This window comes from Anser cygnoides, chromosome 24 (assembly GCF_040182565.1).
Source record: "Anser cygnoides isolate HZ-2024a breed goose chromosome 24, Taihu_goose_T2T_genome, whole genome shotgun sequence".
In the NCBI taxonomy this organism is placed as follows: Eukaryota; Metazoa; Chordata; class Aves; order Anseriformes; family Anatidae; genus Anser; species Anser cygnoides.
This window is the reverse complement of record NC_089896.1, coordinates 3,597,059-3,623,789: the sequence shown is the minus strand read 5'-3', so window position 1 is coordinate 3,623,789 and position 26,731 is coordinate 3,597,059. Positions and strand designations below refer to the sequence as shown.

Here is a 26,731-nt window from a genome sequence, read left to right as displayed (position 1 = left end):
AAGAGCTTTGAAGGTTACGCTTGCTGGTTTAGATCAGTGACGTTCCTCTTTTAAAATGGCATCAGCTTCCAGCGTGATGGTGCTTGGGGAAAGCTGCAGGAAACGCCGACGTTCGTCCTCTGGCAGACCTGGGCGGGAAGAGGGAGCACGCCGTGTTGCTGGTGGAAATGATCAACGACAAACGTGACCCATCAATTAACGTGGATCACGAGTCTGAGCAGGAACCAGCTAGGTGTGTCAATTCCTCTCTTCCGCTTGGTTATGTCCTCAATAGTCAAATTAATCTGTTTTACCAATTAAGCAAGAAATCCTGAACGTTTCTCCTTTTGAAAGAGCTTAGTCATAACTGGGTGAGAAGCCTGATCCTAGACTATGGCAGCTAATTTGTGTTTCAGCTGAAGCAGGATTGGTGCTGGGAGCATGCGGGCAACTAGACGCTGGTTCAGGAGCAAACACTGGCTCTGGTTTTCTTTCAGAAACAGTTCCGAGAAGCTAAAACCGGTACAATGTTCCCTTGAAATAACTGGGTCAGATTCGTCCACCTCCTCACGCCTAGATCAATCAACAGTCGTGGTGGGCTGGCACGAACCGTCTAGTATCTCACTATTGTACCTTTGCCAGTGGGGGATGCAGCATCAAATTAACTTCTTGCTACTTTGCAACTTTGCTACTTTGCTACTTTTCTTGCACTTGCCTGGCTGAATAACGCTGGCTGGACAGAGGCCTTTCAACCTATTGAACAGGCTGGTGCTCTGGAAATGACTTAAGTTGGTGCAAATTCTTGCCAAAGGGGAGAGATATTCCCGCTTCCTCCTGATCGGGACACAAAGACTTGGAGACATTCAATTAAATCTGCGTACCGGAGTTAATGAATCGTCTCTGCAGTGCTCTGATAGTGGCAAATATCCCCATCGGGGCCTGGGGGCTGAGCTGCCTTGGTACTTTTTTCAGCTGTTCCTAGCTCGTGTGCCATGAGAGGAGTCCAGTTACCTGCAGCTTTTTACGGCCCAGCCGAGACGCCCGCTTGAGAGTCTTGGAACTTGCACCACCCTCGCACTGGGAGGGAGCGTAACGAGGCTTGAGCTGCTTGGCCTGCAAAGGGAGAGCAAAACTACTGCGTGAATGGGCACCTGGAGCTTTAAAAATGTCCAATCAAGCAAATTGCGTAAGTTATAATACACCAGAGCTTATCCTATTGTATCCTGGAGAGCAACATCACGCACTGTGGATACAGCTCCTCCGCATTTAACTTCATAATTGTCTTCCTTGGAAAGGCAAGGGTGTCCCTGGAAATACTTTGCACCTCTTTCCTTCAAGCAGCCGTGCAGCTGGGCACCTGCACTGACCCAAGTTCCTCCAGGCCACGGAAGCACACAATTTCACAACCAGCACCCACTAATACAGTACCCAGCAAATGCCCAGAGCTGTGTTTACATCTAAGTCGTGCAGGATTCAGTCCTCATGTTGAGGAAAATCTGCAGCAAGGCTTTGCTCTTCCATAGTAGCTTTGACCAGAGCATCTGAATATTTTCCAGTAGACATTAATCATCAAAAGGTAAACATCTTTTACATTGCTCAGGGAGGCAAACCCAGCCAGACACACAAGAGAAGGGAACTGTTTTCTGTAGATTTGCTCAAAGAAACCGGGAATGCAAACCTTGCTGTACATACTGGCTGCAGTCCACGCTGGCTACACGAATATTTTTATACATGTATAGTCTATCTCTATATTAGACACAGCTGTTGCTTTCTCATCCTCTGTGTATTTATTTGAAAAAGATGAACTCGGCACAACTACCTCTCGGTTTATACTTTGATGCTGTTCCCCCATCCCTGCTTCCAGCTCAATTGGCTGGGCAAAGTGGATGCAGGTCAGGCTTTCTGTCAAATGGTTTTCTTTTTCTCTGGTCTGCTCCAATAAACAACACAGTTAAGTGGAAAGTAAAGGATGCATGCCACTAAATTTTATTTCAGCTGCTCTAGTTGAACCATTTCTGCCTGCAAAAAAAATCTGGTCCAGCTCCAGCACTCACTGTCCGATGTCTGCAAGACAAACCGTGTTGCTTCTCTCTCACGGAGCAAGGTCTACACCTACAAACCTGTGTACATGTGTGCTGTGACTTCCTCACTATGTCATGGTGTGGAAAACTTAACTTTCTCATGAATTTTCTACATTTTTTACACTATTTTTTTGTGTGTGTTTGCATGCATATGTGTAGCATACACTGATGACAGGAGACGTGTATTTACTGACAGCATTAAGTAATGCCTTATGTCTGACCTAAATTATTTTCCCTCGTGTTATAAACAGGCCAAGTCCAACTCTCAGGCAGTTTTATTCCTTGCTCCCTGTCTGTTTCTTGAGACTGAAAATCCAGCCACCCTATTTCATGAGGATACTCTCCGAGGTGGTTATATGGCACGACATTGGGCGCTGGGAAGAGAATGCCTTGTTTACGTTCCCCAACGTGCCTCCAGTTCCCTTTGTGACCACAGCGAGTTCCTTAAACTCTGCAGATCTGCAATCCAGAATGAGTAAGTACCCACAGCTCTCCTTGACTTCAGCCACTGTTATGTCTATCACCAGCTCTGAAAAAAATCAAGCCTTCTATGCCCCAATTTCCTCTCTGTCAGCAAGCAAAACTTACATGTCAAGGGCATCTGAAGCCTGACGGATTTTTGCGTGGAGCTTCAGATCCCCATGAGGACGGCAGCTGAGAAGAGAAGATAAAACCCTGTTGTAAGGGTGGTAGTGATGGATACCGATTATTATTTGTTTAATTAAAAGAGCCTGGACAGACGCAGAGGCAACAATTAATTATCTCCTGTAAAAACTTTGACCACGGCTAAATAAATTAATGGGTTATGAGATGAAGACAAATCATTAAAGCTAATAGTTGGTTTGTCCTTTATAAATCGAGAGGTATATGGGAAATTCCTCAAGCTCGCACATAACGTCTGATCTAAGAGGCTTTTTGCTCTGTTAACACAGAATAGGGGAGTAGCAATTTCCTTCTGTTGTGCAGCTGGAGTTATCTAGGAGCTGTAAAACGAAGTTCTAAACGAGAATTTAATCATTAAAGTTTATTAATAGACTTCAGAACGTTTAGTTGGGGATGTGAATCACAGAGGGATGAATGTTTAACTCCTGAAATATTTATTTCGCAGCCTCCTGAGAACAGGAGGGCTGCTTCCCCCGTGTCCAGCAGCATTGCACCTCTGGGCGCCCCACAGCAGCTGGAAGGCCAAGGCGCAGGGAAGGTTTTTTGCAAACACTGCCACCCCCTGGCTCTTTCCACAGAGTTATTTCTCCCCATAAGAAAATTAACTTTGTGCTGCCTGGGGGGAGCCTGAAGCTTAACGTGTGGGAATTGCTTGTGGAAGGAGCACTCGTGTAGGGCTGGGGGTTAGGATTTCCACGGGGACACGCTCTCAGGCTGACGGGGAGCCCAGGCCTTGGCCTTGCTGTCGCCGTGCCCGCCGAGGCCCAGCCCAGAGGCTCCCGGCCCGCAGACGGGCGGCGGCAGGGGGAGGCCGGGGCACGCCACGGGGGACGCCGCGGGCCCCCGGAGCCCCCTGAGGGGACTGCGTGAAGGGAGGCCCGGGCCTAACCCCTCCGCGGACTACAACTCCCAGCAGCCCTCGCGCGACACACCTCCCGCCCCCCCGCCTCGCCGATTGGCCGAGCCCTCCCGAAGCGCCCTCTCCCCTTTTTCCCGTTGGCTCGGGGGCGAGCTGTCAATCACGGGGCGGCGTCCCTCGGCAGGACGGGCCGGGGAAGGTATTCTCGAAAGCGACTTGCGTCGTTTGCGCGGGGCTGAGGCCGTGGCGGGTGCCCGGGGGGTGGTGGCGCAGTTGGCGTAGCGCATGCGTAGGGCGGGCGGCGGCGGCGGTGGTGGCGGGGGGGTGCTGCTGAGCCCCGGACAGGCGGAGGGGGGGCACCGGGGCACGGGGCGGGGGGGCACGGCCGGGGCCGCTCCTGAGGGGCCCTCCCCGCTCCCAAGGGACCTCCCCGTAGCCGGGCCGCGGCCCCCGACGCTTTACGGGGGCCCTTTTGGCTTCCCCCCCAACCCCCCCCCCCGCGCTCGGCCCCGTTTCCGTGTGTCCCCCCCCCGGTGTCGCCCCCCCCGCATGGATGGAGCCGCGCAACTCCCGGTGCCCGCTGCGCCCGCCGCCGGGAGGCCTGACAGGTAACGGGACAACGGGACCCCCCCCCCGGCCCGGCCCCTCCCCTCTCATCCCCCCCCCAGTGACACGCCCCCCCCCCGTGTCCCTTTCCCTGACAGTTACCCCCCCCCTTAACCCTTCCCTTTTCATTCCCCCCCATAACCCTTTCCCTGTCAGTGACCCTCCCGTACCCCATTTCCCGTCGGTTATCCCCCCTTGTACCCCATCCCCTCTCAGTGACCCCCCCTTGTACCCACTTTCCTGTCAGGTATCCCGCCCCCCCCCCATACTCCCTCCCTTATCAGTGCCCCTCCCCTTGTACCCCCTTCCCTCCCAGTGACCCCCCCTTGTACCTCCTTCCTTGTCAGTGACCCCCCCATACTCCCTCCCCTCCCAGTGACCCCCCCTTGTACCCTCTTTCCTGTCAGGTATCCTCCCCCATACCCCCTTCCCTGTCAGTGACCCCCCCCCTTGTACCCACTTCCCTGTCAGTGACCCCCCTGTACCCCTCCCCTCTCATTGACCCCCCCCTTGTACCTCCTTCCCTGTTTGCTAACCCCCCCATACCTCCTTCCCCTCTCAGTGACTGCCCCGCACCCATTTCCCTGTCAGTTTTTCCCCCCCCGTGCCCCCCTCCCCTCTCAGTGCCCCCCCCCCACACCCCCTCCCCTCTCAGTGCCCCCCCACGCCCTCCTTCCCTGTCACTTACCCCACCCCGACCATCACCCCTGTCCCCATCAGGTGCCCCTCACCCCTCCCAGCTGCCCCCCCCTATTTGCCAGCACCCCCGGCCCTGCTGGGACCCCCCCCTCACACCCCCTGTCTTGTGCCTCCCCCAGCCCCTCTCCCCCTTCTGGGCTCTGCCCGCTCCCCTCTCCCCCACCCAGCCCTTCCCGTGGGACTTTTTCCCCTGCCCTTCTGGGCGTCCTGCGGCCCCTTACCTGGGCGGGAGACCGGCCTTGGCTCCTCTGCCCCCATTAAACTCCTTCCTGGGGCCGAGTGGCTCTGGCACCGGGCAGGTCTGGTGCTGGTCTCGCATCTTCCCCTTCTCCCCGCCGCGTCAGCTGGAGGACGAAGCCCGGAGCGGTGCGGGGTGGGCTCCTCAAAGTTCCCCTGCTGCTGCTGCCCGCTTGTGCTGGGTCTCAGGTCCTGCCCGTCCTGGTGCAAGCAGCTCCTTCCTCTGGTGTTGGCTGGCTCTGCGTGCGGAGCCATCTGTCCTGGGGAGCGGCTGCTGCTGCTCCTGGCAACTCCTTCAGCTGTAGCAGAGCCGCCTTTTTGCTGGGTGTCTCCTGCTAACCAGGTCGCTTCCTCCTGTTTCCCTGGGTTTGTTATAAATCCGTCTGTGTATGTTTTAATTTGACCTGCGACCTCTTGGAAAGTCAAGGTAAAGGGGACAGGGAAAGTAAGTTGTGAGTCTCAAGAAGCCCGCCGAGTGATTGAGTTGGGTCCCGGTGGTGCACAGACAGCTGAAGGCATTTATAGATGCTAAAGGGGAGGGTAAGAGGGATCTTCCTTCGGGGTGAACCATGTATCCGCAAAGACTTGCAGGGTGTGAAATGGTGCTTTTTGTTTTTCAATGACCTTGAGTTCAGAGGCTGAGAAAGCGGGCACATCCAAACAGTTAGGAATCGCATCGCTCAGCTGAGAACGGGCCCGGCTGCTTTGGGGACGCTCTCCGCCTTGCTGGAGCTTTTTGGAAGGGCAGCAGGCCAGAGGTTTGGACTTTGGAGCTCGGCTCTGCAGGGTGCTCGGCCGTGTTGCTGCCTTAGCGCGTGTGTAAGTGGGGCGGGGGCGTGTGGGTGGCTCTGCGAGGGGAAACGTTCAGCCGCAAGAACACCCCTCCAACACCAGCTGCTTTGGGACCGTTCGATGGTAAAACGATGGGGTTGTTTGCGTTACGGGTGTCAGCGCTCTGCTCCTAGACTTCGAGCAAGTGTTTCAGGAAAATTAGAAGAGCCAGCTGCGGCAAGCCAGTGAATCTTGTAAGCGCCCCCTCCCCAAAGCATTCTTTGAAAGAGTTCTCCTGGAAACTCTGAAGTTTCTGTCACTGTAAATACACCCTAGCAGGTCTTGAGACCACAGCCTGCACAAATCTGTGACTTGTTAATTTTTGACTGCAGATTTAAAGGCCAAGTGTTGCGAAAGTGTGTTTTTTGTTTTTTTTTTTTTTGTCTCTGGAGCTTTGCACTGCAGGAGCAGGAGAGTCGGAGAAGTGAAGCACCGCTAACCGCAGGTGGGATGGGGTCTGCGCTTCAGGGTGCGGTTTGAGGAGAGGCTGGTACTGGGGACGGGGTGGTGGCGATGCTCCTGAAGGGTGATCGTGAAACGTGCTTCAGTGGTCCTCTAAAAAAGGACCAGAAAAGGTCTCGGTGATCTTTTAGGTGTAGGCACAGTGGCGCTGCTTGTGTGATCATCGCTGGTACCAACAGCGTGGCTTTATCCCAAATTGTCCTTAAGTGGGACTTTATCCTCTCGTTTCATGAGTTGGTTGCGCTGGTTTAGGGAACAGCCAGGGAACTGCACGAGTGGTTAGGAAATGATATTTCTGAAAGCGAACAGAACTTGTACGGCAGTGAGGTTTTGCCGAGAGATGTCCTACAGAGAGCGACGTGCCTTTGGGGGTGGCGTTTGGATGGGCTCTCCGAAGGGACTCGGTGACTGGAAGCCTATACGAGCCTAAGGGGTCGGAGGCGCTGGTTATTCTTCTCCAGTTATTTGTGGTTACTTTCCAGGAGCCTTACAAGGCTTAGGGGTTTTCACGCTTTCTACTGGGGTCAGTTTTTAGCTAAATTGGAGGCAGATGATCCCCGTGTGCAACGGTGTGGTGCAGAATTAGGTATTTGTGGTGAGTGTGGGTCTGGGGCTGTGACCGGCTGTGCCTGATGGAAAAAGTCTGACCTGGAATGGGAGTTTGGGACTCCCTAATTCCTAGCCTGTGATTCCACAATAATTTAAGCTTGCCAAGGACTTTGCAGCTGTAGTTTCTTACTGCTGAATACCTCTCGAGCAGCAAAGAACAGCAAGAAAAGCTCCTCGAGTCTCCTTGGCCAAGCACACGTGTGTTCTGGGAGGCCTTTAAGCGTTTAACAGCGTTCAGTCAAACCTCTGTGTAAGCCAGAGAGACACCTTAGACTCATGTTTTCCCATTTGACTGTTTTTTTCCAGGCCTGTCCTCTTTTTTTTAATAGTCAAACACTACAAAGTTTGCATTGGCATCTCAGGTATGCCAGCCACTCAACAAATCGCTGGTGTACAGCCTTGGATGCCGGTGTTAGTACGTTTAAGGTCAGTTTTGCATCAAATATTTTGTTTTAGACCCTTATTCACCCAGCTTTGCCAACCAAAGGACTGATTTCGTGGGTGATTTTGTTGACCTTTAACTGTTAAAAGCTAAAGTGAAGACGTTGATCTCTTGAGACCTGCTGAAGGATGGTCTGCTGTGGACACCTCCGAGTTACTGCTGGGAAGCTCCACAGCACAGCTGCAATCCTACAAATCCTTGGTATCACTCGCAGAGACACCAACCTGCGGTGTGTTCCTGTGCTCCTTCAGAAAATGCGCGTGAAATGAACTCCAGAACGCGTACAGCTTTGTGGCAGAAGAGACTTTGTTGGAGGGGAAGGGAATTTGAGTTTGTCTTAAGGAGCAGGGGGATTCCGATGCTCATATTTTCTTCTGAACGTCCCGTTCGTACGGTCAAAGAGTAAATTTACGGTATTATTAGTGGTTTTGCAGTAACTTATTGAGAAGTAAATGGGCTTCTTGGTGTGGGTACTTTATCTCTGCCGTGTGCAGAGTGGGAGGTCTGTGCCTTTCCAAGACCACGCGTTTCCCCAGGTGTATGCTTCAGGTCATTGGGTGAACTGTTGTGGCAGGTCGGTGTCGAATAAAAAGGAGTTGTCTAGAAATTAGCCACGACTAGAGGTAAGAGATGGGACAGAAACACTTCTAGGGGTCTTGAGAAGAGCACTGGGTGTTTGTCAGCTGGGGGGCGGCAGGCTGCTCTGCTCTGGCATGGTTTTAGCCCTGATAGACCTCCCGAGATCCAGAGAAAACCAAGCTGTTCCGGAGCAGGAAGATGAGAGATTTGGATCCTGCCTGGGGATCCCTCGCCGGAGGGCTGAGCTGCTGGGGTGCTGCGGGGGGATGAAGGTCTCTGCCCTGCTGTAGCTGTGGGTGGAGGAAGCAATTGTGCATCCCGGAGGGTTTGTTTAAGGAGGCCGGGAGGTGGGGATCTGGCCTAGGAGAAGGGCAGGAAGAGGCTGGTGAGCTGAAAAGGGTGCCTGGAGAGACGAGGTGAGAGATCGCAGATCCTCGGAGAAACTTGGAGCTGCTTTTTCAGCCAGCGCTCCTTGGCTGCTCGCAGAGCTTAGTAGGAAGGTGTCTAGAAACCACATCCCCGCGGATGTCTCCAGCAACGGAGTGTATTTAGCACAGCTGCCACGGGTCTGTAGAGCTGGCCCGGGACACGAGGAGCTGCTGGGCTGTCCGGGCTCCCCGTGTTCGCCTCCGCACCACGGTCGGTGTGATCCCTGCACGAGGTGGGCACCGAGGCGCTGCGCTCAGGTCTGGCTTCGTTTTCGGCTGCAGGAGGGAGGGAAGGAAGGAGGAGGAGCCCTTTGCTGCTGTTGCTGTCCCCTTGCAGACTTGGTCTCCGTAAACAGGGAGAACAACGCCAGTTCTAAGCTCGCGTGGAAAGACAGAGGATAGGTATCAAAATGTGATAGCTTAATCATCCTATGACAGGAATTGGTGTGAAATATTGATGAGGAAATGCGTTCGCAGTGGTGCCTCTTGATATTAAGCCTGGGAGCGAGGCGACTCTTACTTAACGTGAGGGTAAGAAAGTTTGGGAAGCTTAAAACATGAAGTCCCTTCCTGGGCGGGCGTGCTAGCTTTCCCGGTGCTACTTCTGCAGGAGAAGGAACTTGGTTGAAGTACCGACGTGATGGCACGCTGGACAAGTACACACGCGCTGGGTCTGGTGATCGAGGACAGTTTCAGGCCAGCGGATTCTCGAGGAGCCCTGACCGAGTGTCCTTCAGCTGAACAGGCGATGGGGTGCAGCACAAGCTCAGCTAACCGCCCCAGCGGACGGGGAACGGGTCGAGCTTCTTCCTCCGCGGTGAGCTGGAGGCGTGTGGCAGCTGTGGTCTTACTGGACGTGTCTGCTGTGGAAACTGGACGTGGTCCGGGGTGAGATGGCTGGCAGTGCTCACACCAGGGAGGAGTTGGTCCCACGTGCGGGCTGCAGGTGGCCCCGCAGCGCTGGGTTCTCCCCTCCTGCTGCCTCGCCTTGCACCCAGGGCTGCTGGAATTTCGTCCATTTTGGCCTCAGCACGGACAAAGCAGGGCTTGAGCACAACCATAAGGGCTGCTCGCTGCAGGAGGGAGATCTTCAGAGATCCTCAAGCAGCTCTGCCTTTCTGTGTTGTATTTGAGAGCTCCTGTGGCTGCCCGAAATCCTGCCTAGGAGCCCGCTACACGACCGATCTTCAGTTTGGATGGCATTCCTTGCCACCTGTAGGTTTAATGTCATTTCTGGGTTCGCTGCAGGGTCGCATGGAGGAGCCAGCTGAGCTGGGGAGGCGCTTGGAGCCTCCGCCTGGAGGGAAGTCTGCAAACCGCTTGCAGGGAGGAGAGGTGGGCTCCTGGTACCGGCACCACGGGGAAATGCCCGCACGCTGATGCTTTTCCCAAAGCCAGGTGGAGCTGGAGCTGGGGGCTCCGGGCACGCCGCGGTGCAGGAGCCTCAAGACATGTAGGGTCAGCTACGGCGTTGACCAAAAAGCCCTCGTTTGACCCAAACTGGTGGCTGGACCGGCGGGGAACAGGGCAGTGTTTGTCAGGCTGAACTCGGCGGAGCGGTTGGGTGCTGCGTTTCTGTGAAACAGTCTTGTTTCGGTGAATCAGCATTTCCTCGTTCAAGAGGACTCGTTTGGATATTTCGGCTTGCTCTGCTCGCGAATGCTCGTTAAAGGGAATTTAAAACTCTCGGCTTATGTAGGACAAAATGGTGTTTAAAATACGTGTTTGTTTTTTTTTTAAGAGAACTATAGAAATACCAAAATGGGACAGTGCAGGGCTTGTGGTATGGAAATGAGGTGAATGACATCATTTCGCAGAGACTAGCTGGTGTTTTGCTAGGTAGCCTGTCTGGAGCAGGGTTGTGACAATTACTCTGCAGCTGGAATATTTTCTAGCAGGTATAGCTGATCTTACGGGGTTTCAGTTATTTAGGGTAGTGAATTAAGTCTGGAGCTCTGTAAGCGTGCGGAAATCTCTAATTCCTCCTGGAAATACAACTTGCAAAGGGCACCCCTTTCTATTGCTAATGTAAGGGGGTGTTCTGATGATAGCGTCACCTGATGGTTGGCTGTTGTGGTTTCTAAGGAAAACGTGTTTGATTATGTACTATAACATAGTTACTGTGACCAAATGCAGTAAATTTACTTTTAAAATCTTTTTAAAAATTTACTGTAATCAAATACATTTAAAAAAAAAAGTAAATAAGAGAGGAGAGGTGGCCAAAAATACCACTGCCTTATAGGCCCACAGTGTAATAAGTCTTGTTGGTTTTGGGAAATGGGAAAAGCAAAATTGGACGTAAGTGGGCTGCACATACAAAGGTGGAAACCGTGAAACGGTGCGTCCTGCCCCCGGACTTGCAGGGTCTCTTTGCATGGCTTTTCTAGGCCGTTGTTGTCCTGGCGTCCTGCTCATTTTGAACTTGTCTGCAAACTGGGGGCGACCTCTTCGGTTGGGTGTCCTTCAGCCCTGGGTTGCTCCTGCCCATCCAGGAGTTTCTGCAAGGAGCCTTTATAGAGAATTCTTCAGTTCCTGGCCACTGCAGGTTGGGGGTGGGTCATCCTTCACAGTTTGTATGAACGTCCTAACCTGTTTGTCTGCCTGTCTTTGTTTGCTCCCTGTCGTGTTCCCCAGGTAATTAAATGCCCTTGGTGTGGATCTTGGCTCCGTTGGCATGCTTGGATGCACAGCGGCTCTTCCGATAGCTTCTTGCAAGAAGATGGCAAAAGCAAACATTACCAGAGACATCATCCACAGGCAGATCAAGGTACGTGTTAGCCAAACGTCCGCTTGCGTTGAGCGGGGAGCTGGTGGAGAAGCAGCGTTCACGCCGGGTCGGGAAATGCTCGTGGTGTTGCCTGTGCTTCTGAAGAGATCTCTGCCACCCGCATATTGATCAGCTGCATAAGGAGCTTAAGAGAACAAACGCACAGGACCTATCATTGTCCTTAATGAAGAGCTGGGGCAAAGTGGGGCATAACAAGAATACAATTCTTCTCCCTAGCAGGAGCACACCGAACTGGTTCCACGTTGGCAGGTCTGTTCCTTTACAGTACACCGCTGAAGAGAGAAATCTCTCTGCTTGTGTTTGGGCAACATAAAGGACCCTTAGCTGGCTTCCCCCACGAGTTTTTTGCCGACTTCTTTGTGTTCTTTTTGTGTGATCTTGCCATCAAAGGTATTTTCTGACTGTAGTAAGGCTAATGATCTCTCTCTGTGTCTGTCTTTTTTTGCCGTCTCTTTTTTTTCTTTAAAGAGTGATGTGTTTGCTTCCTTTGTGTAGGGAGAAACTTCTGTGGTCAGATCAGTCATCTGATGGCTGCATTAGTGAAATATCTCTTAACGTGAAAGGACTAGCTACAGCAGACACAATAGACAATTATTGCTTGGACTGGGAGGCCTTAAATCATTCGCAGCTTTGTTGGTAGCCGGAATTCACACAAGTGGCCTGTTAGTGGCCAGAACAAGGAACTAGGGGCTGGGATGCCACAGTTCAACATGCAGTTTGGTACCGAACCGTGCATGATAAGCTTGTAATTTAATCCATGTGCAAAGATTTATTTTGCTGCCCTAACAAGGAAGGGATGGTTCTGTGGTTGGAGCGCTAGCCTGGGACTTTTTCACACTGTTTGTTCTGTTAGGCTTTCATCCGTGACCTTGGGAAGGTTGCTAAGTCTGACAGTTCCTTCCAGGAGAAGCAATATCCTGCTGCACAGACCTCGCAAAGCTACTGAGGCTGCAACAGCAAGAAATTATAACTGCAGCACATTGCAATGGACCTGGGAGTGTTTTGGGAACGCTGTCTGTGAAAATATGTCAAGAGGTTTGAAGTTTGTAATGGAAGTTTCTCCGATAGCCTGTGGGGTTTTTTGTTTTTTGTTTTGTTTTTCTTTTCCCCCTCCAATCTCCTTATACCTGTCTCCATTTTGTTCTCAAATATCTTTTAGCACATGGAGTTCATAGTTCACTGTTGGTCTGCATTGGCCACACGCTGTGCTTGTTCTTTGTGGCTGTTCTGTGACTACTGACGCGTTCCTAGCACCGTAAGGACAGGTTTTGACATCAGCGTTCTCCTCTGTAAATGGTGATAACTGAGGCTGAGGTTGTCTTCACCTGACCGTGGTATGTCACGGGACAGGACTGGGGCTGGGTCAGGTGCTGGGAAGGGATCTCCTCGGACATTTGATGTTCCATTCAAAATATGACTTGCGTTCCCTTTCCTTCATGGCTGCCTCTGCAGTTGGCCTTCTTTCATCGAAGCCATCTGCTAATGCATCTGTGAACTCTGTGAGATCACAGGGGAAACAACTGTCCTGCTTTTCTTCACCTTCATTTGTACTGACGCAGTTCTGTGGCAGCTGTTCCCTCCCCTGTAGAACAGGCTGTGCTGTGGTGCTGCAGCCACACGCTCCTGCTCCGTTTCTGATGAAATAAGCCATCTCTAGAGGATGCTGTCCAGTTGTGTTCCCCATTACATTTCCCGACGGTGATGGTAGACGCAGGGAACGGTGAGGATGACCTGGGAATGCTGAGATTACAAGTGCTTGACTCAAGTTTCAAAGTCATCTTTGGTGCTTCAGGAGAGATTCTGTGTAAGGACAGACTTCTCAGCTGCTCTAGTCCAGTACTGCAGTTCCCAGGAGTCAGTTTGTGAAATCCTTGCAGGGGTTTGAGACAGGCAGTCTTGAGCTCTTTCGTATCTTCCATTTCTGGCACAAAGGAGTCAACTTGGTCTCGGTGTGGGCCTCCTCAGAGTTTGCCTTAGCTGCCCAGCTGGAGCCCATCAATTAGGTAGAAATCATTTCAAACCAGTCCAGGGCAAGGATTGCAAAGTGTGTAAGCAGCTGGAGATGATGTGAATGATGTCCTCCTTCTGCAGGACTTGTCCCTGATGCTATGGACACCCCAATATCTGGCAAGGTCCCTCCTTGATTTTTATGGCTCATGAATCTTCTCTTAAAGGGAACAAGGAGAGTTTTGTTTGCTGTAGTCAGTGTGGCATTTGTTTGCTTCGTGCAGGAGAGGGGCGCACTGGGCTTTGAGCGACACTATCATGTCACCGACCCATTCATTCGGCGCCTGGGCCTGGAAGCAGAATTGCAGGTAAGTGGGCAGTGCTCAAAGAGCAAACACAACCGCTGGTTGTACAGCTTGGGACGGAACATACAGCAGGCTGGAGCGTATGGAATTCTCTCTTGTATGGGAGAGAGATACTGGTTATTAAGTCCCCTAAACTGTCTGCTGGAGAGCCTTTGACGGGTGTGCGTCAACTGACCCTAACAGTGGTGTCTGAAGAAGGCAACTGTCAACTCTTCCAGATATTCAGCTGTAAAGCCGAAGTGTAATGTGTTGTCTGAAGTGTGAGCTGTTGGATTGCAGTCTGACACAACTTAAAAAAAAAAACCTTAAGATTGTCTTGATTTGGGGGAGGAAAGGATGCTTCTTTCTCCCTTTTCAGCCACCTCTCAACTGCTGCTCAGTGCTCTCCCAGTCTTCCCTGTTACAGTTGTTAGCTGATGTGGTTGAAGATGTATGATACAGTCACCGAGCAGCAAGGTGCTTCCAAAAGAGTTATCAAAACTGCATTTTCCCTGCAATCCCAGAGAACCTGTACATGTAATTTGTCAGCCTAGCCAAGGGCTTTTGAAGCAAAGTCACCTTTCCGTGTGTACAGCAGGATTTCATCAGTAGCCTCTGAGGCTGAACTGCCATTTTATTCAACACTACGTTGTTTTCTTTTTATTTGTTTCATTTTGTCTTTTCTACCCCAGCTGCTTATAGCATGTCTGTCTTTTCTGGAGGTGTTTATCTGCCATGTGGGTGTTCTTTTGCAGAATAAAAAGCTGCTTGTTTTAGAACAAGTTGTTATGTGTGGGGAGCTCGCTGCGTCCTTGCCTTAGAACAGCTCTGTTTGATAAGGCTGAAGTTTGTGTAATACTCTCTTCCCCTTTTTTTGCTCAGGGTCATTCTGGGTGTGTCAACTGTCTAGAATGGAATGAAAAAGGAGAGTAAGTATGCGACTTGATTCGGGGGATCAACAGACTGATAACCCAGGTTCTCCCAAGAGTAGGATGTAGGTCACCTTATCGTAAGCAGCTACTTCCCATAAATAAATTCGTAATAAAATGGATGAGGGCTCACGCTCAAAGTTTTGAACTGTAGTAGAGCTCAAGCTTCAGAGAAGCTTTATTTTGTTGAATATGTCTGGATACTATTAGAAATGTGCATTTACTGAGCTCAGAAGGGAAATGGTCAGACTAAGAAGTGGAGACTGAAGGCTGCTCTCTTCTCTTAAGTGGCATTATGGATTATAATGGATCTTCAGGATTTGCCCAGCTGGTAGGAAGTGACATTTCCCTACCCCCTTCACTGTGCTGCTAAATGCTGATGCTGGGGACATGCACGTTAAGGAGGGAGGTACAGCATTCACCCCCCTCTCTGCAATTTTAGAGAGAAACTCATCATGAGAACATTTCGGTTAACCAAGTAGAATAAAGAGTATCTCCAAGAAAAATAACTGGATGGAAGAAAAAGCCTCTATTTCTTGACATGCCTCTTGTAAAATCCAAAGTCTGCTGTCTGATAGTCTTCAAAATTATTTACCAGTGAAAATTTCACATACTTGAGAGAGATCTGGCTCCAAGGAAATAAATTTAAAACAGCTGATGGTTGCAGATGTCAGATTCTTTTGCTTTAACAGAAGATAAACGCACGAGCACCTTGCAACGCTGCTGCCACACCCTGCACTTAAAAAGCAGTCTGTGAATCACTTAATGAGTCCTGTCTTGGGACTGCCCGGGCACATCTCAAGTCCAGGAATGAATGGCTTGGCTTGAGATCGGGTGTGATGTGGGAGCAGTTAATGCAGCCAGGCTAATAAGGAAAGTGGAGGCCCTGCATTTTGTTATTGACCAACACTCCTATTGTTTTTGCTGTGCCATCTGAGTCTGTGGTGAGCTGGGTCAAGATGCTAAACCAACAAAAAAAAAACTTGCTTTATTTTCTGTGGAGTTGATATTTGGCTGCTTTACTTCCTTGGACTGGCTGAGTGGAAAGCATCAAGAAAACAGAGCTGAGAAAAGAGGAAGGAAGGGGGCTTCTTAGAGCTGAATGAACTTAATGGCTATCTGTGGTCAAACCACTTTCAGAAATTGGTCATAGCTTGGAACAGAGGAGTCCATGATGCATACTTCTCTTCTGTTTCTTTTAGCTTGTTGGCCTCTGGCTCTGATGACCAGCATACCATTGTCTGGGATCCTCTGCACCACAAGAAACTCCTTTCTATGCACACGGGACATACTGCAAACATCTTTTCTGTCAAGGTATTTGAGTAGAAGGACTAAATGACTAACAAAATCAGCAGCCAAAGCAGTAAGAGAGTAGCTTTTGAAATGTTGCTGGGAAATGTTTTCGTGCAAGCAATCCATTCCCTCAACCCCAATTGTGTAATATTTGTAATGTTAGGAAAAATTGTATTACATCCAGTTCCTGTGCTTCTTAGTCTGCTTAGCTCCTTACCTCTGTAGAATCGAAGGAAATGGTTGTAGCAAATCAGGAGTTAAAGATACGAGATAAAGAGAGCAGTTTGTGTGTTACTGTCATTACCGACTCTTGAGTGTGCATGTGGAATATAGGTGGTAACGTGGGGCGTCCTGCGTTCCCAAAGCAAGCTGCTCTGCGACCTGCCACGGAAGCTCAGCGGTGTCTTTGTGAAGAGCCTCAGCACCTCTCAGGTCTGAATGTCAAATCTGTCATCCACAGTTCTTGCCGCATTCGGGGGATCGGATCCTCATCACGGGAGCTGCCGATTCCAAGGTGCACGTCCACGACTTGACTGTCAAGGAAACCATCCACATGTTCGGAGATCACACAAACAGAGTTAAGCGGATTGCCACAGCTCCCATGTGGCCTAATACCTTCTGGAGTGCTGCAGAAGATGGGCTAATCAGGTACAGAATGAATTCTGCCCCAAAATGAGTTGGATTAGGATCCATTGCAGTATGTGCTAAGCATAAATCTGGAGACTCTCTGTACTAAAGAGCTCAAGCTAATCTCTCCCTTTCCTGAAGCTGAAAGGATTCTTCTTGAAATGTAGATTCTCCTGATAAGTACTCACCCAGCTCCTCTGTTTTCCTCCACTGAAAAGGGAGGACAAGAAGGGAATAGCTGTATCAAATGGAAGGTAGGAAGGCAGAAGCAACACTGAGTGAAGCTTCCGTTCAGAGTCGTTGAGACTTAATGAGTAGATGCAACTGCGGGAGGCTGTTCATACTGTGTACTGTTTGTTAGGTCGTGGCCCAGAGTCTAATTTAGAGCTTGACTAAATCTGTGCATGTTATGGAGCTGGTTTTAGTGATTATCCTGATGTTGAGGCCTAGCGTTTACTGAACTGGTTTGCTCCCAGTAACCTGTGGCACAAATGCCTGTTAGTGGTAGTGTCATCTCTTCGCATACAAGCCAGATAATTAAACATAGGTCGCTGCAGAGCAGCGTAAATGCGGTGCTTTGAGTGGCCTTCAGTTTGGTCACCATGGAAAGCTAAACTCTCTTGCTGCTTCTGTTAGCTGGTGGCACGGGTTGCCTGACTCCCTCTTCCCTTCGCAGACAGTATGATCTGCGGGAGAACAGCAAGCGTTCAGAAGTCCTGATAGACCTGACCGAGTACTGCGGGCAGCTGGTGGAGGCCAAATGCCTCACAGTCAATCCCCAGGATAACAACTACTTGGCAGTAGGGGCGAGCGGGCCCTTTGTGCGGCTCTACGACATACGCATGATCCACAACCACAGGTAACAGCAGCTGGCTTTTCGGGGCCTTCTTGGCACGTGTGAGTGGGGAAGGGGGAGTTGCGATGATCTGGGGCTCATCTGCCTCACTGTGCAGTTTTACCCAGTCTTTTCTAGCGCCCACAGAGTCTTTTATCTAAGTAAGTACACTGGGGTGGTGGGAGGCAGGTCTGTGGTTGCACAGCTGCACGGGCATGAGGGCTTGCCCTTGTGTATGAACAAGAAGCGTTAGCATAGAGCAGGCTTCCAGCAGTTGAATGCTGTGATTATAACTGCTTTTCTTTCTGGCTAGAAAAAGCATGAAGCAGAGTCCTTCGGCTGGAGTCCACACATTCTGTGACCGGCAGAAACCTCTCCCGGATGGTGCAGCACAGTACTACGTGGCAGGTACTGGGACGTGTCCTGGGGGTCACCAATGGGACTTTAAAGTAACTGAGTTCATCACGCAAGAAAGCACTGCTTGGAAAAGTGTTTGTGTAATATGTGGATGTTCCATGAAATTGTAGATTATTTCTCTTCTGTGCTGTGAATTCTTGCTTATGCCACCTGCCCACCTTCCCTGACTTGGCAGCGGTGTGTGTTGGTGAGCTGGCCTTACTCCTTGTCTAGCGTAAATGTCTTTTTGTCAGTTTCATTGGAAAGTCAAGGACTGGATAACCTGAGGGCTCTAGACATTCTTCTGGAACAGGTCCCAGGAAGGATGCTGTTTAAAAATCATCTTGGCACAGAAGGGAAATGGCTTGTCTTCATCCTGCACATGAAGAGTCAGCAATGCAGTGTCTGGGCATCTAGACGTCATTCTTCTCCAGTGCTCATTTACCGTTTTTTCCCATTTTTTTTTTTAAAGTATCTTAAACCAGCATGTTCAACAGACCAGTTTTGACAGTCTTGCTTCTGATGAGTCCCATTGGAGGATTTCTTAGGTCCCCTGAATTGGTCATGCAACACATCTGCTGTCTGAAGCAAAAGAACCCTTGTGTGAGCTGAATATTTAGGAGCCTTGGTTTGATTGTGCTAAGAGCTTTATTACGGAAACGTGATTAGAGAGTTGAGAAAGGAGGTATTTGTTTGCAGTTGGCCACAAATCATGGAGGCTAAATCCTTAGTGAATCCATAAAACTGTGATTTGCTGGGTTCTGCAGACTGCAGTTGTTAGCAAGATAGTCGTAATCTGGTCTTGTCTGCATATGGAAATGGCCTTGCAAAAATAGTATCTAGAACTTGTGAAAAGGCAGCTCCATACATCTAAGTGTTTTGGTAGCTGGTGGAAGGATTCAAGAGACAGCAGTAGGAAATGGAAAATCACTTTGGTGCATGTATTTCATGCCCTTGCTGTCCTAACAACCTCTTGTAAAAGGGAGGAGCTGATGTAGGACAAAGACAACGGTTCCTCGTGACGCTGATATGTATGGATCTCTTCCCTCCGCAGGACACCTTCCAGTGAAGCTTCCGGACTACAACAACCGGCTGAGAGTTCTGGTGGCCACGTATGTCACCTTCAGTCCTGATGGCACTGAGCTCTTAGTCAACATGGGAGGGGAGCAGGTAAGAAGGCAGCTAAATTTTGGAAGGAAGTTTAACATTGGGCCGCCATAGGTTGTCTTCAAAACAGGTGTAGTAACTTCTCTGTGGGTAACATCGTTGGCTTTTAAACTGTTCTCTGATGCATTCGGACTGAATGCCTGGTATTAGGGATTTATTTGTTATGCTATCGATGATTAAATTTATGTGGTATTTTGATCTGGTTTTGCAATTCACCTTTCCTTCTCTTGAAGAGAGGGAGAAGTTCTGGAACTGACCTTTCCTGATGTAGAAAAAAAATTGCTTAACTCATTCCTGAAACATCAAACTGCTTCCGTAATACAATCTAGTATGTAAGGAACTTACAGAAGCAAAGGACTTCACCTGGGATATTGATTGCTTTAATTTTAAGCACTAGGTGATATTTGTGGCTCTTTTGTAAAGCTTATCAGTGAAATGAGAAAATCCTCCTGACAGTATTAATCAGCGTGGATTAAGCAGGAACTTCCCCTGTGAGCAGGTTGCTCTGGTTGTCCTCTAGAGATCTTTCTCACACTTGGACTTCTCTTTAAGAGGAGGTACTGAATTACACGAATTGATAAGGGCTGTCAGATCCTATACTGGTACAAGTTTAAATTAGGGTTTCACAGGGCTGTGTTTGAAGTTTTTCATGAAATATTGGCTTCAGCTTAGTGACACCTTCATTTAGTGTATTGCTTCTTTTCTACCACTATAAGCGTTCAATTTGTTTATGATCACTGTATTAATTAAATGGTTAAAATATCTTCTTGGAGTTGGAGCTTTTTGAACAGGTTGGTTTGTACCTCTTGAGTAAAAGGAAGCTCCTGGTTCTCAGTGGTATTGTTTCTGAATCCAGTGCTGGAATGCAACAAGACACTGGTACTGCTGTTACTCAGTGCGTAAATGTCTATAAACAAGACGGTTAAAAACTGGAAATAGTAAAACAAACATGGAACTATCTAGCCCTGTTTTATTTCTGTCCCTTAAGCCTCTATGTATCACTGACTTTTTTTTTTGTCTTACTCTCTTTCTTCATCTCTCAGGTCTATCTGTTTGATCTAACTTACAAGCAGCGGCCATACACTTTCCTCCTCCCGAAGAAATGCCACACGTCAGGGGGTAAGTGTGATGCTGTCATGGAAGTGAGTGGAAAGCAGAGTGAAATCATGTAGAACTCAACTCTTTCCGGGTTGCAGCTCCATCTGGGCAGGAATGAGGGAAAGGATGTATGGCATGGCTGTTGCTGGGCAATTTCTGCAGTGCAGCTCATACCCTGAGCCCTAAAACCCTTACACGCAGCGACAAAATGTGTCTTGAGGGAAGAAATGAGCTGTCGAGGGGTGTGTGCATGTGTCAACTTAGGTATAGCTGTAAGCATTCTCCTCAAGATAAAGTAGACTTAGTAGAGTGGTTGAGGTCCTAGTACCCTGCCTTTAGCTAAGGAGGAAATACTTTGTATGTGGACAAACATGGAAATGGCGTACTGTTTTTGTGTTTTTAAACGTACAAAATGGAGAGTGCAGCTGTTACCCCTTTAAACGCCCATTAGGAGACAGAACAATCTCTTCCCTGGTCTGAGAGTCTGGCCTGGCACTAATCTCCTTCCTGGTGGTGAGATAGTTGATTCAAAAAGTCATTTACTCGACAAGTAAGTAAATCCAAGAGCCTTTTTATTCCTGGCCCTGTTTCTTACAGGGCCTGTTCGTATGCAGATACTGCAGGCAGTGTGCGGTGAACGTCCAGAGCGCTGTCCCCAGGCAGAGGCCGGCTCTCTCTTATCAGGGAGTGTTCCGTGCTCAGCCCTGTTCTTGGAGCACTCTGGCAGAGTTCAGCCTGTGTACTCAGCTTGCCTTGGGCCTTAATCTAACACTCACATCCTGGTAGCAACTAGATGCCCTGCCTGCCGTTCTCTTCTGTCTTGGCTGCATGTGGGTGATCTGTACTGTGGTATCTGGTGAGGTCATGCTTTAAATGGCAGAGCAGAGTTTGAACAGGTTCACAGTGGTGCAGTTTCAGCAAATGCTCCGCCCTTTTGGGTACAGAAAGTTCAGGCAAGGGCTGTGAAAAAAGCAGCATCTGTACAAAGGCTGAACTTCATGTGCATGCATGTCTCTGCGCACTGAAAGCACCGAGCTGTTCAGTAGAGTGCTTGGAAAGAGTCCCCAGTTTCCCAGCCTCTGAAATGGCTGCGGGAGTATTCCCAGCTACAACATAAATGCAGTTTATAAAACTTGAATTTGAATATTTTTCTATAAGAATTGCGAGTGATCTGGCTGCATGACCTTCAGAGATTACTTCAGCTTGTAACTGCTCCTTGAGCAATAGCGTAAGAAAAGAAAAGAAAGAAAGGAAAAAAGCATCTGGAATTCCCTTATTAGATATCTCCAGTGGTTCCACTCATCTTCCTTGTTCTATAAAATGTTAAACAACTTAGGCCTGTGTTTTTTTTCTCAGTGCATCTGAAAAATACAAAGGCATTTAGAAGTAAGTTGCTATGTACTTCTGCAGTTTTAAATGTCAGGCTTCTGGTAGTCAGTCAGGTACTCGGGTTATGGCCTAGACTCAGTCCGAAGGAGCGCAGTTCAAACCGCCCTGTGGGGGTGTGTAGTTCCATGTGTATCTGGTTCTGGTTCTAGGGTTCATTTTTTAAGGGTACTGCAGAGTTTATAGTAAGTGTACGAAGGAAACTGTTTTAAGTTGCACCAGAGAGGTTTAGATTGGATATTAAGAGGAATTTCTTCATGGAGAGAGTGGAAGGGGCTGCCCAGGGAAGTGCATCCCTATCCCTGGAGGCATTTAAGAGACATGGACGTTGCACTAAGGGATGTGGTTTAGTGATGGGACGTGATGTCAGGTTGATGGTTGGGCCTGATGATTTTGAAGGTCTTTCTAACCTAAATGATTCTCTGAAGGCAAATCAGATCTAGGTGGCTGGAAGACAGGAATATGTGGAATTGTGGAATTCTGCTTCATTGTGCTCAGAAGGGGGCTGTGGCTTTGGTTTTGTTATGCTGTAAAATGTAACTCTGATATTTCAGGGATTAGTCTGTGTAATCTACATTGATCCATTGCATGATTATATTTTTTTCTAACCTTCAGAAGTGCAGAATGGAAAAACCTCTACCAATGGAGTGTCCAATGGCATCCATCTCCACAGCAATGGCTTCCGCTTGTCAGAAGGAAGAGCACATGTGAGGTAAGATGATGGATCTGCCTCAGTGAAGGGCCGATGGCTTTGTTCAGGTCCTCTTCCTCTCATCAGGTGCTGCTAAACAAGGTGTGAAGTGCAAACCCACTTGGCATGTTGATTTGATTGTTGAGTGGCCTCTATCCTAGGGGCTGTATTTATTTCTGGTTGTGTGGGCTATAAGCCTGAGTCAAATCAGGCAACGGCATCTTAGGAGAAGCATGGTCCATTAGGTTTTTTCTCCTCTTACAAAGAATTACTGCAGACAAAACTAAGAAATGACTTTTCAGTCCTGGAAGCGAAGTGTTCTTAGTTGTCCTGCATGGTTTTTACTTCCTGACCTTGCCGGAGCTGTGATCTGTCAGATGGGAGTGGCTGTCAGGTTGAAAGAGCCTTTCTTCCCTTGGCTGTTTTTTAGGCACCTGCCTGCTGCAGACTGAACTGAAGCTGCCAAAAGTGCTTTACAATGATGACACTGCTGTCGTTAGCCTTGCATATGAACTAGGGATGGACAGAGAGCCCTCTCTTACTGTCCCTGCTGCGTTTTTTTCCTTACGAATAAAGAGCAGTTGGGGTGAAGCAGAAGCAGACTTCTAACACATCTTGCAGACTGGTTTTCCTCCAGCTGATGAGATGTGGTTAAAAGTCAAGACACAGTTGCTTAATACCATATAAGGGTAGTCTAGGTTCCTCCAGCCACTCTGCTGAATGCTTTCAGCTCATTTCCTCTAGATGGCCCCTCCACCACGGCACCGGAGATGCTCATTTTGGTTTGCTGAGCATGGGCCTTGTGCAGCCATGTGAACTTAGATACTTGGTTTCCTTCTGAATTTGCAACCCATCAGATGTTGCTAAAGGAGGTTTGGATTTTTTTTTTATGCAGTCAAAGCATAGATATATTGGTGAAGTCTGAGGAATGAGACTTAAAAAAGCCACTGTTCAATTTTGAGTGTGTCCGTATATGAAGAAAAATGGAAACAGTCGAATGATCGTCAAAAAGAAACCCTCCTCCTAAATTCAGGTTACTCAGGTGCAGGACCTTTGAAACTTCTGGTATTAGCTAATGCTTGCTGGGACCTGTTAAGTTAGAACAAAACACTGCAGGTATTTAACTAGGTTAACAGTTAACTATTTAACAATGAGAGTGTTAGCAAGTGAGACTTACCTGTGCTTCTTTCCTTCTTTCCCTGCAGTCCCCAGGTAGAGTTGCCTCCGTATCTGGAGAGAATCAAGCAGCAAGCCAACGAGGCCTTTGCTTGCCAGCTGTGGACTCAAGCCATCCAGCTGTACAGCAAAGCAGTACAGAAAGCCCCCAATAATGCCATGCTGTATGGAAACAGAGCTGCTGCCTACATGAAGCGCAAGTGGTAAGTAAGCAGAGCTCTGGGGCACCCCTGGCACAGAACAAGGGGATTGCACAGCAGCATGTGTTGGAGAAATCGTGGCCACAGACATTGTACAGGCAAGCACACCAGGCAGCAGCTTGTGGGTTTGCCCACTGGTATGCTGAGTCATGTTCTGTTCCTTTCCTGTGTAAAAGGAAACCAAAAATCCACTTCTGAGTAACGACGTTATGAGCAACTCCGAGGGTATTTGGGTGTCTTTGGATAGTTCTGATCTGCGTTAGAGTATGCCTCTAAATTTGCTGTCAACAGATGAGGTGATGGGTTACCGTGCTTTGTAATTTAACGAGTCCTGATGTGAGGTTGTTGTGGGCCTGCCTGGAGCTGCTTTGGCGGCTGCTTGATCCAAGAAGCTGGTATTGGAGATAGTCAAATGTGGCCTGGTCCTGTGTTACCCCAGCTAGCCCACATTCTCCTCAGCTGGAAGCAAAGCTCTCTGAGGGATCTGGTGAGGTGGCAACTGGTGCCTTAGAGTCTGGGGGAGGTTCTTTCGTCTTTATTGCAAAATACGCTCTTAGCCTCTGCAGTGGGTAATGTCCTCTCTGACCAATAGCCAGAGCTGCATCTGCAAGATACAGCTGAGTTATTTTGGTATCTGTCCCCTTGAGCAGAGTAAGACTGAGTAGTATGGCTTACTATTAACATATTTAAAATAGCTGTGGCCCTTCATCTACATTTGCTTTGTGAGGATATCCTTCTTCTCTCCCTGCTGAAATCCCCAGAATGAATTCTCCCATCATCTTGCCAAGATAAAGAGCAGCCAGCAGTTGTTGTGACTGTTGGTAACTGGCCTACTGGCTGTTTTGCAATAGCAGAGATTTGGGAGCTGCCTCAAAAAGACCTCAATGTTCAGAGGGAGAAGAACAATAGGTTGGGATTAAGGAATGGAAGACGGAAGCTGAGTGCTGATCTCAGTGAATGACATTTTTCTTATAGGCATCATTTTTCCCGGAGGATGTTGGCAGATCTGAACCTTTCTGCGTGTCAGCTAGTGCTTGCCGCAGCTTTCAGTAGCAGGAAGATGTGAAAATATATGCGATGGCTTTCTGTGGCGTGCAGTGATTAGAATGTAAATGGTGCTGAGCTCATACCTTCTCAGGTGCAGAGAAGATGTGTTTTTCTGCTAGGAACAGCTGTTGGTAAATGGCAGGGGAAGGCTGGGATGTCACTGAGGAGGAGGGTGAAGCAGTTGAACACACTGAACCGCTGCGTGCCTCTAAGGTGTCCTTCACGTCTGGGGTGGGAACAGCAGCCAGGCACCCTGCAGAACACTGCAGGTCTTGCTTTCGCCTCCTCCTGAGCAGCAGGGAGATCCAGGAAAAGGAAGCTCTAACTTCCTAACCTCCCCTTGCTCACCTCCCTTAAGATGCTGCTCATACTCCGCAGTACTTCAAAGACTGGCCTTCTAAAACTTGCTCCTAAGAGCCAACTGCACCGCTCCTGATTGCTTTTAACTGTCTGCGTTGACAGTACTTCAGCTGATTCCTAGTTAGAGCACTTTTTCACAAGCCGAGTCAAACCTGTAACAACAGGAGAAGTCAGGGCCTGCTTTACATCTCAACGTGTAGGTTTTCACGCCAGTCTTTTGGGCTGTCTGTCTCTGGTAGTTGGGGTTGAAGGGCTTTTGAGGGTGGCAGAGCAGTTCGTAGCCTGTCCGGCTCTGAAAATGTCTTGTCATCATAACAAGTAACTTGTGTTACCTCCTGATTAGAACGAAGGTGGTGAGATGCTGTGCATCTGGTCTCCTGGTTTAACACGGGCACGGTGCTGCAAAGGTAGATGCAGACCTCAAGAACCACATTTCTCCTGCTCTGCTGCAGATGTTGTGGACAAAGCACTTTACGTTCTGTACAGGCGAGCTGCAATTTGTGGCCAACATCTACCTGGAGAGGGGAGAGAGCAGTGGGATGAATGGCTTGCAGAACGTGCTCGTGGCACTGAATAAGCACTGCTTGCTGTGCTAACCCAGCCGTTTGGAGCTCCCTTTGATGAATAGATACAGGAGCACCTCTTGCTTAACAAAGGCTCCACGTGATCTGAATTGTCACCCTGCGGGAGCTACAGGACAATTCACCCCCCTGCTCCTTGGGACTGTTCCAGACGGTGCGTGTGGGTTTCAGGTGTGAACCTAATTAGTCTTACTAGCCATCACAGGGAGACTTGGCCCTCTTTAAGGAAAGATTGTGGTGGCTTTGATCAGTTTAGTACAAGCTGCTGGTACAAGCACCTGCCAGTTAGCCCAGGCTGACTTCTCAGCCTCTACCAGTCTGAATCGAACACAGGCGTGCAAGGCTTGTCATGTCTCTTCTGCTTCCAGGGCGCAAACGGAAGCACTCTTACCCCCACTGCCATGGAGTTTAGGGCAATCAAGCGTAGTCTTCGGTACCTGTACGTAGGATATAAATATCTGTTACAATACCAATCTGTTCTTCTGCTCATTTCTAAAACATCAAGTTTTTCCTGTAAAGGTGGGAAAAGGCTGCTGCTTTAGATATGCATCCAGCAGGACTGTGAAGCGTGGAGGTTCTTCAGCTCCTTCCTGAGGACTACAAGTGGCTTTGACTGTGGGCAAGGAAACATGCTGCCACACCGCGCGTCCACAAAGGGGCACGCGTGAGCTGCCGTGCTCCGAGGAGGCCCCGCTCGCCTTGCAGGAGAGGCCTTGCCTCTGCTTGGCCAGAGGGCTTGTGCATCCTCCATCTTCAAAGGACTTCCCTAAATGTGTTGTATCAGTGAGCTCTGCTCTGTCGGATTTAAAATGGCAGGTCAAGACTTGCTGGGCTTCCCCGCGTGGTCACATTACAGGGCTGCCTGTGTACATGTGGAGATGCATTCGAGAAGCTGGCCTTGGTCAGATGGTGCCCCTGGGACGCAGCAAATGCTATTAATGCGTGAGCTTGTGGTGTGTCTGCTTGCATAGAGAGTGCTGCAAACAGCAAGCTTTGGAGAGAGACAAGGGCTGGGAAATGGCAGTGGAGAAAGTGTGCTGTTGCTACCCGGACTATCTAATCCACCCCTCCCTTTTCTCCAGGGATGGGGACCATTATGATGCTTTAAGAGACTGCTTGAAGGCCATATCCTTGAATCCATGCCACCTCAAGGCCCATTTCCGTCTCGCCCGCTGTCTCTTCGAACTCAAGTACGTGGCAGAAGCACTGGAGTGTCTGGATGACTTTAAAGGGAAGTTCCCAGAACAAGCACACAGCAGTGCCTGCGACGCGCTAGACAGAGATATCAACGCAGCCCTCTTCTCCAAGAGTGATAATGGTGAGTGCCGCTGCTCGGCGTGGTTCTTCAAGGTTAGGGTAAAATCTAACGAACAAACAAGGAGTTTACTCCT

At 49.3% G+C, this 26,731-nt stretch overlaps 1 protein-coding gene and 1 long non-coding RNA gene across 5 annotated transcripts in view; one reads left to right on the top strand and one right to left on the bottom strand.

The window, feature by feature from the left end:
- Nucleotides 1-953: 953 nt before the first annotated feature.
- On the bottom strand, nt 954-5,702 carry LOC136786915 (uncharacterized). The gene is made up of 3 exons (XR_010826532.1): nt 5,109-5,702; nt 2,649-2,714; nt 954-1,092 (listed from the first exon to the last, which is right to left on the bottom strand). It is a non-coding gene; the product is annotated as an uncharacterized lncRNA (long non-coding RNA).
- WDTC1 (WD and tetratricopeptide repeats 1) overlaps nt 1,028-26,731 on the top strand; it is a 30,054-nt gene continuing 4,350 nt past the window's right edge. For 2 of the 4 annotated variants that reach the window (XM_066982793.1, XM_066982790.1), the window contains exons 1-13: nt 1,090-2,535; nt 11,110-11,242; nt 13,495-13,578; nt 14,437-14,483; nt 15,686-15,797; nt 16,237-16,424; nt 17,080-17,262; nt 17,552-17,646; nt 18,689-18,804; nt 19,845-19,920; nt 21,901-21,997; nt 23,182-23,355; nt 26,423-26,658. In XM_066982793.1, the coding sequence (XP_066838894.1) occupies nt 11,150-11,242; nt 13,495-13,578; nt 14,437-14,483; nt 15,686-15,797; nt 16,237-16,424; nt 17,080-17,262; nt 17,552-17,646; nt 18,689-18,804; nt 19,845-19,920; nt 21,901-21,997; nt 23,182-23,355; nt 26,423-26,658 (1,501 nt within the window). In that variant the 5' untranslated portion in view covers nt 1,090-2,535; nt 11,110-11,149. Of the gene's footprint in view, nt 2,536-3,877; nt 4,191-11,109; nt 11,243-13,494; nt 13,579-14,436; nt 14,484-15,685; nt 15,798-16,236; nt 16,425-17,079; nt 17,263-17,551; nt 17,647-18,688; nt 18,805-19,844; nt 19,921-21,900; nt 21,998-23,181; nt 23,356-26,422; nt 26,659-26,731 lie in introns of those variants that run through there. The other 2 variants (XM_066982792.1, XM_066982791.1) reach the window with 2 other exon arrangements.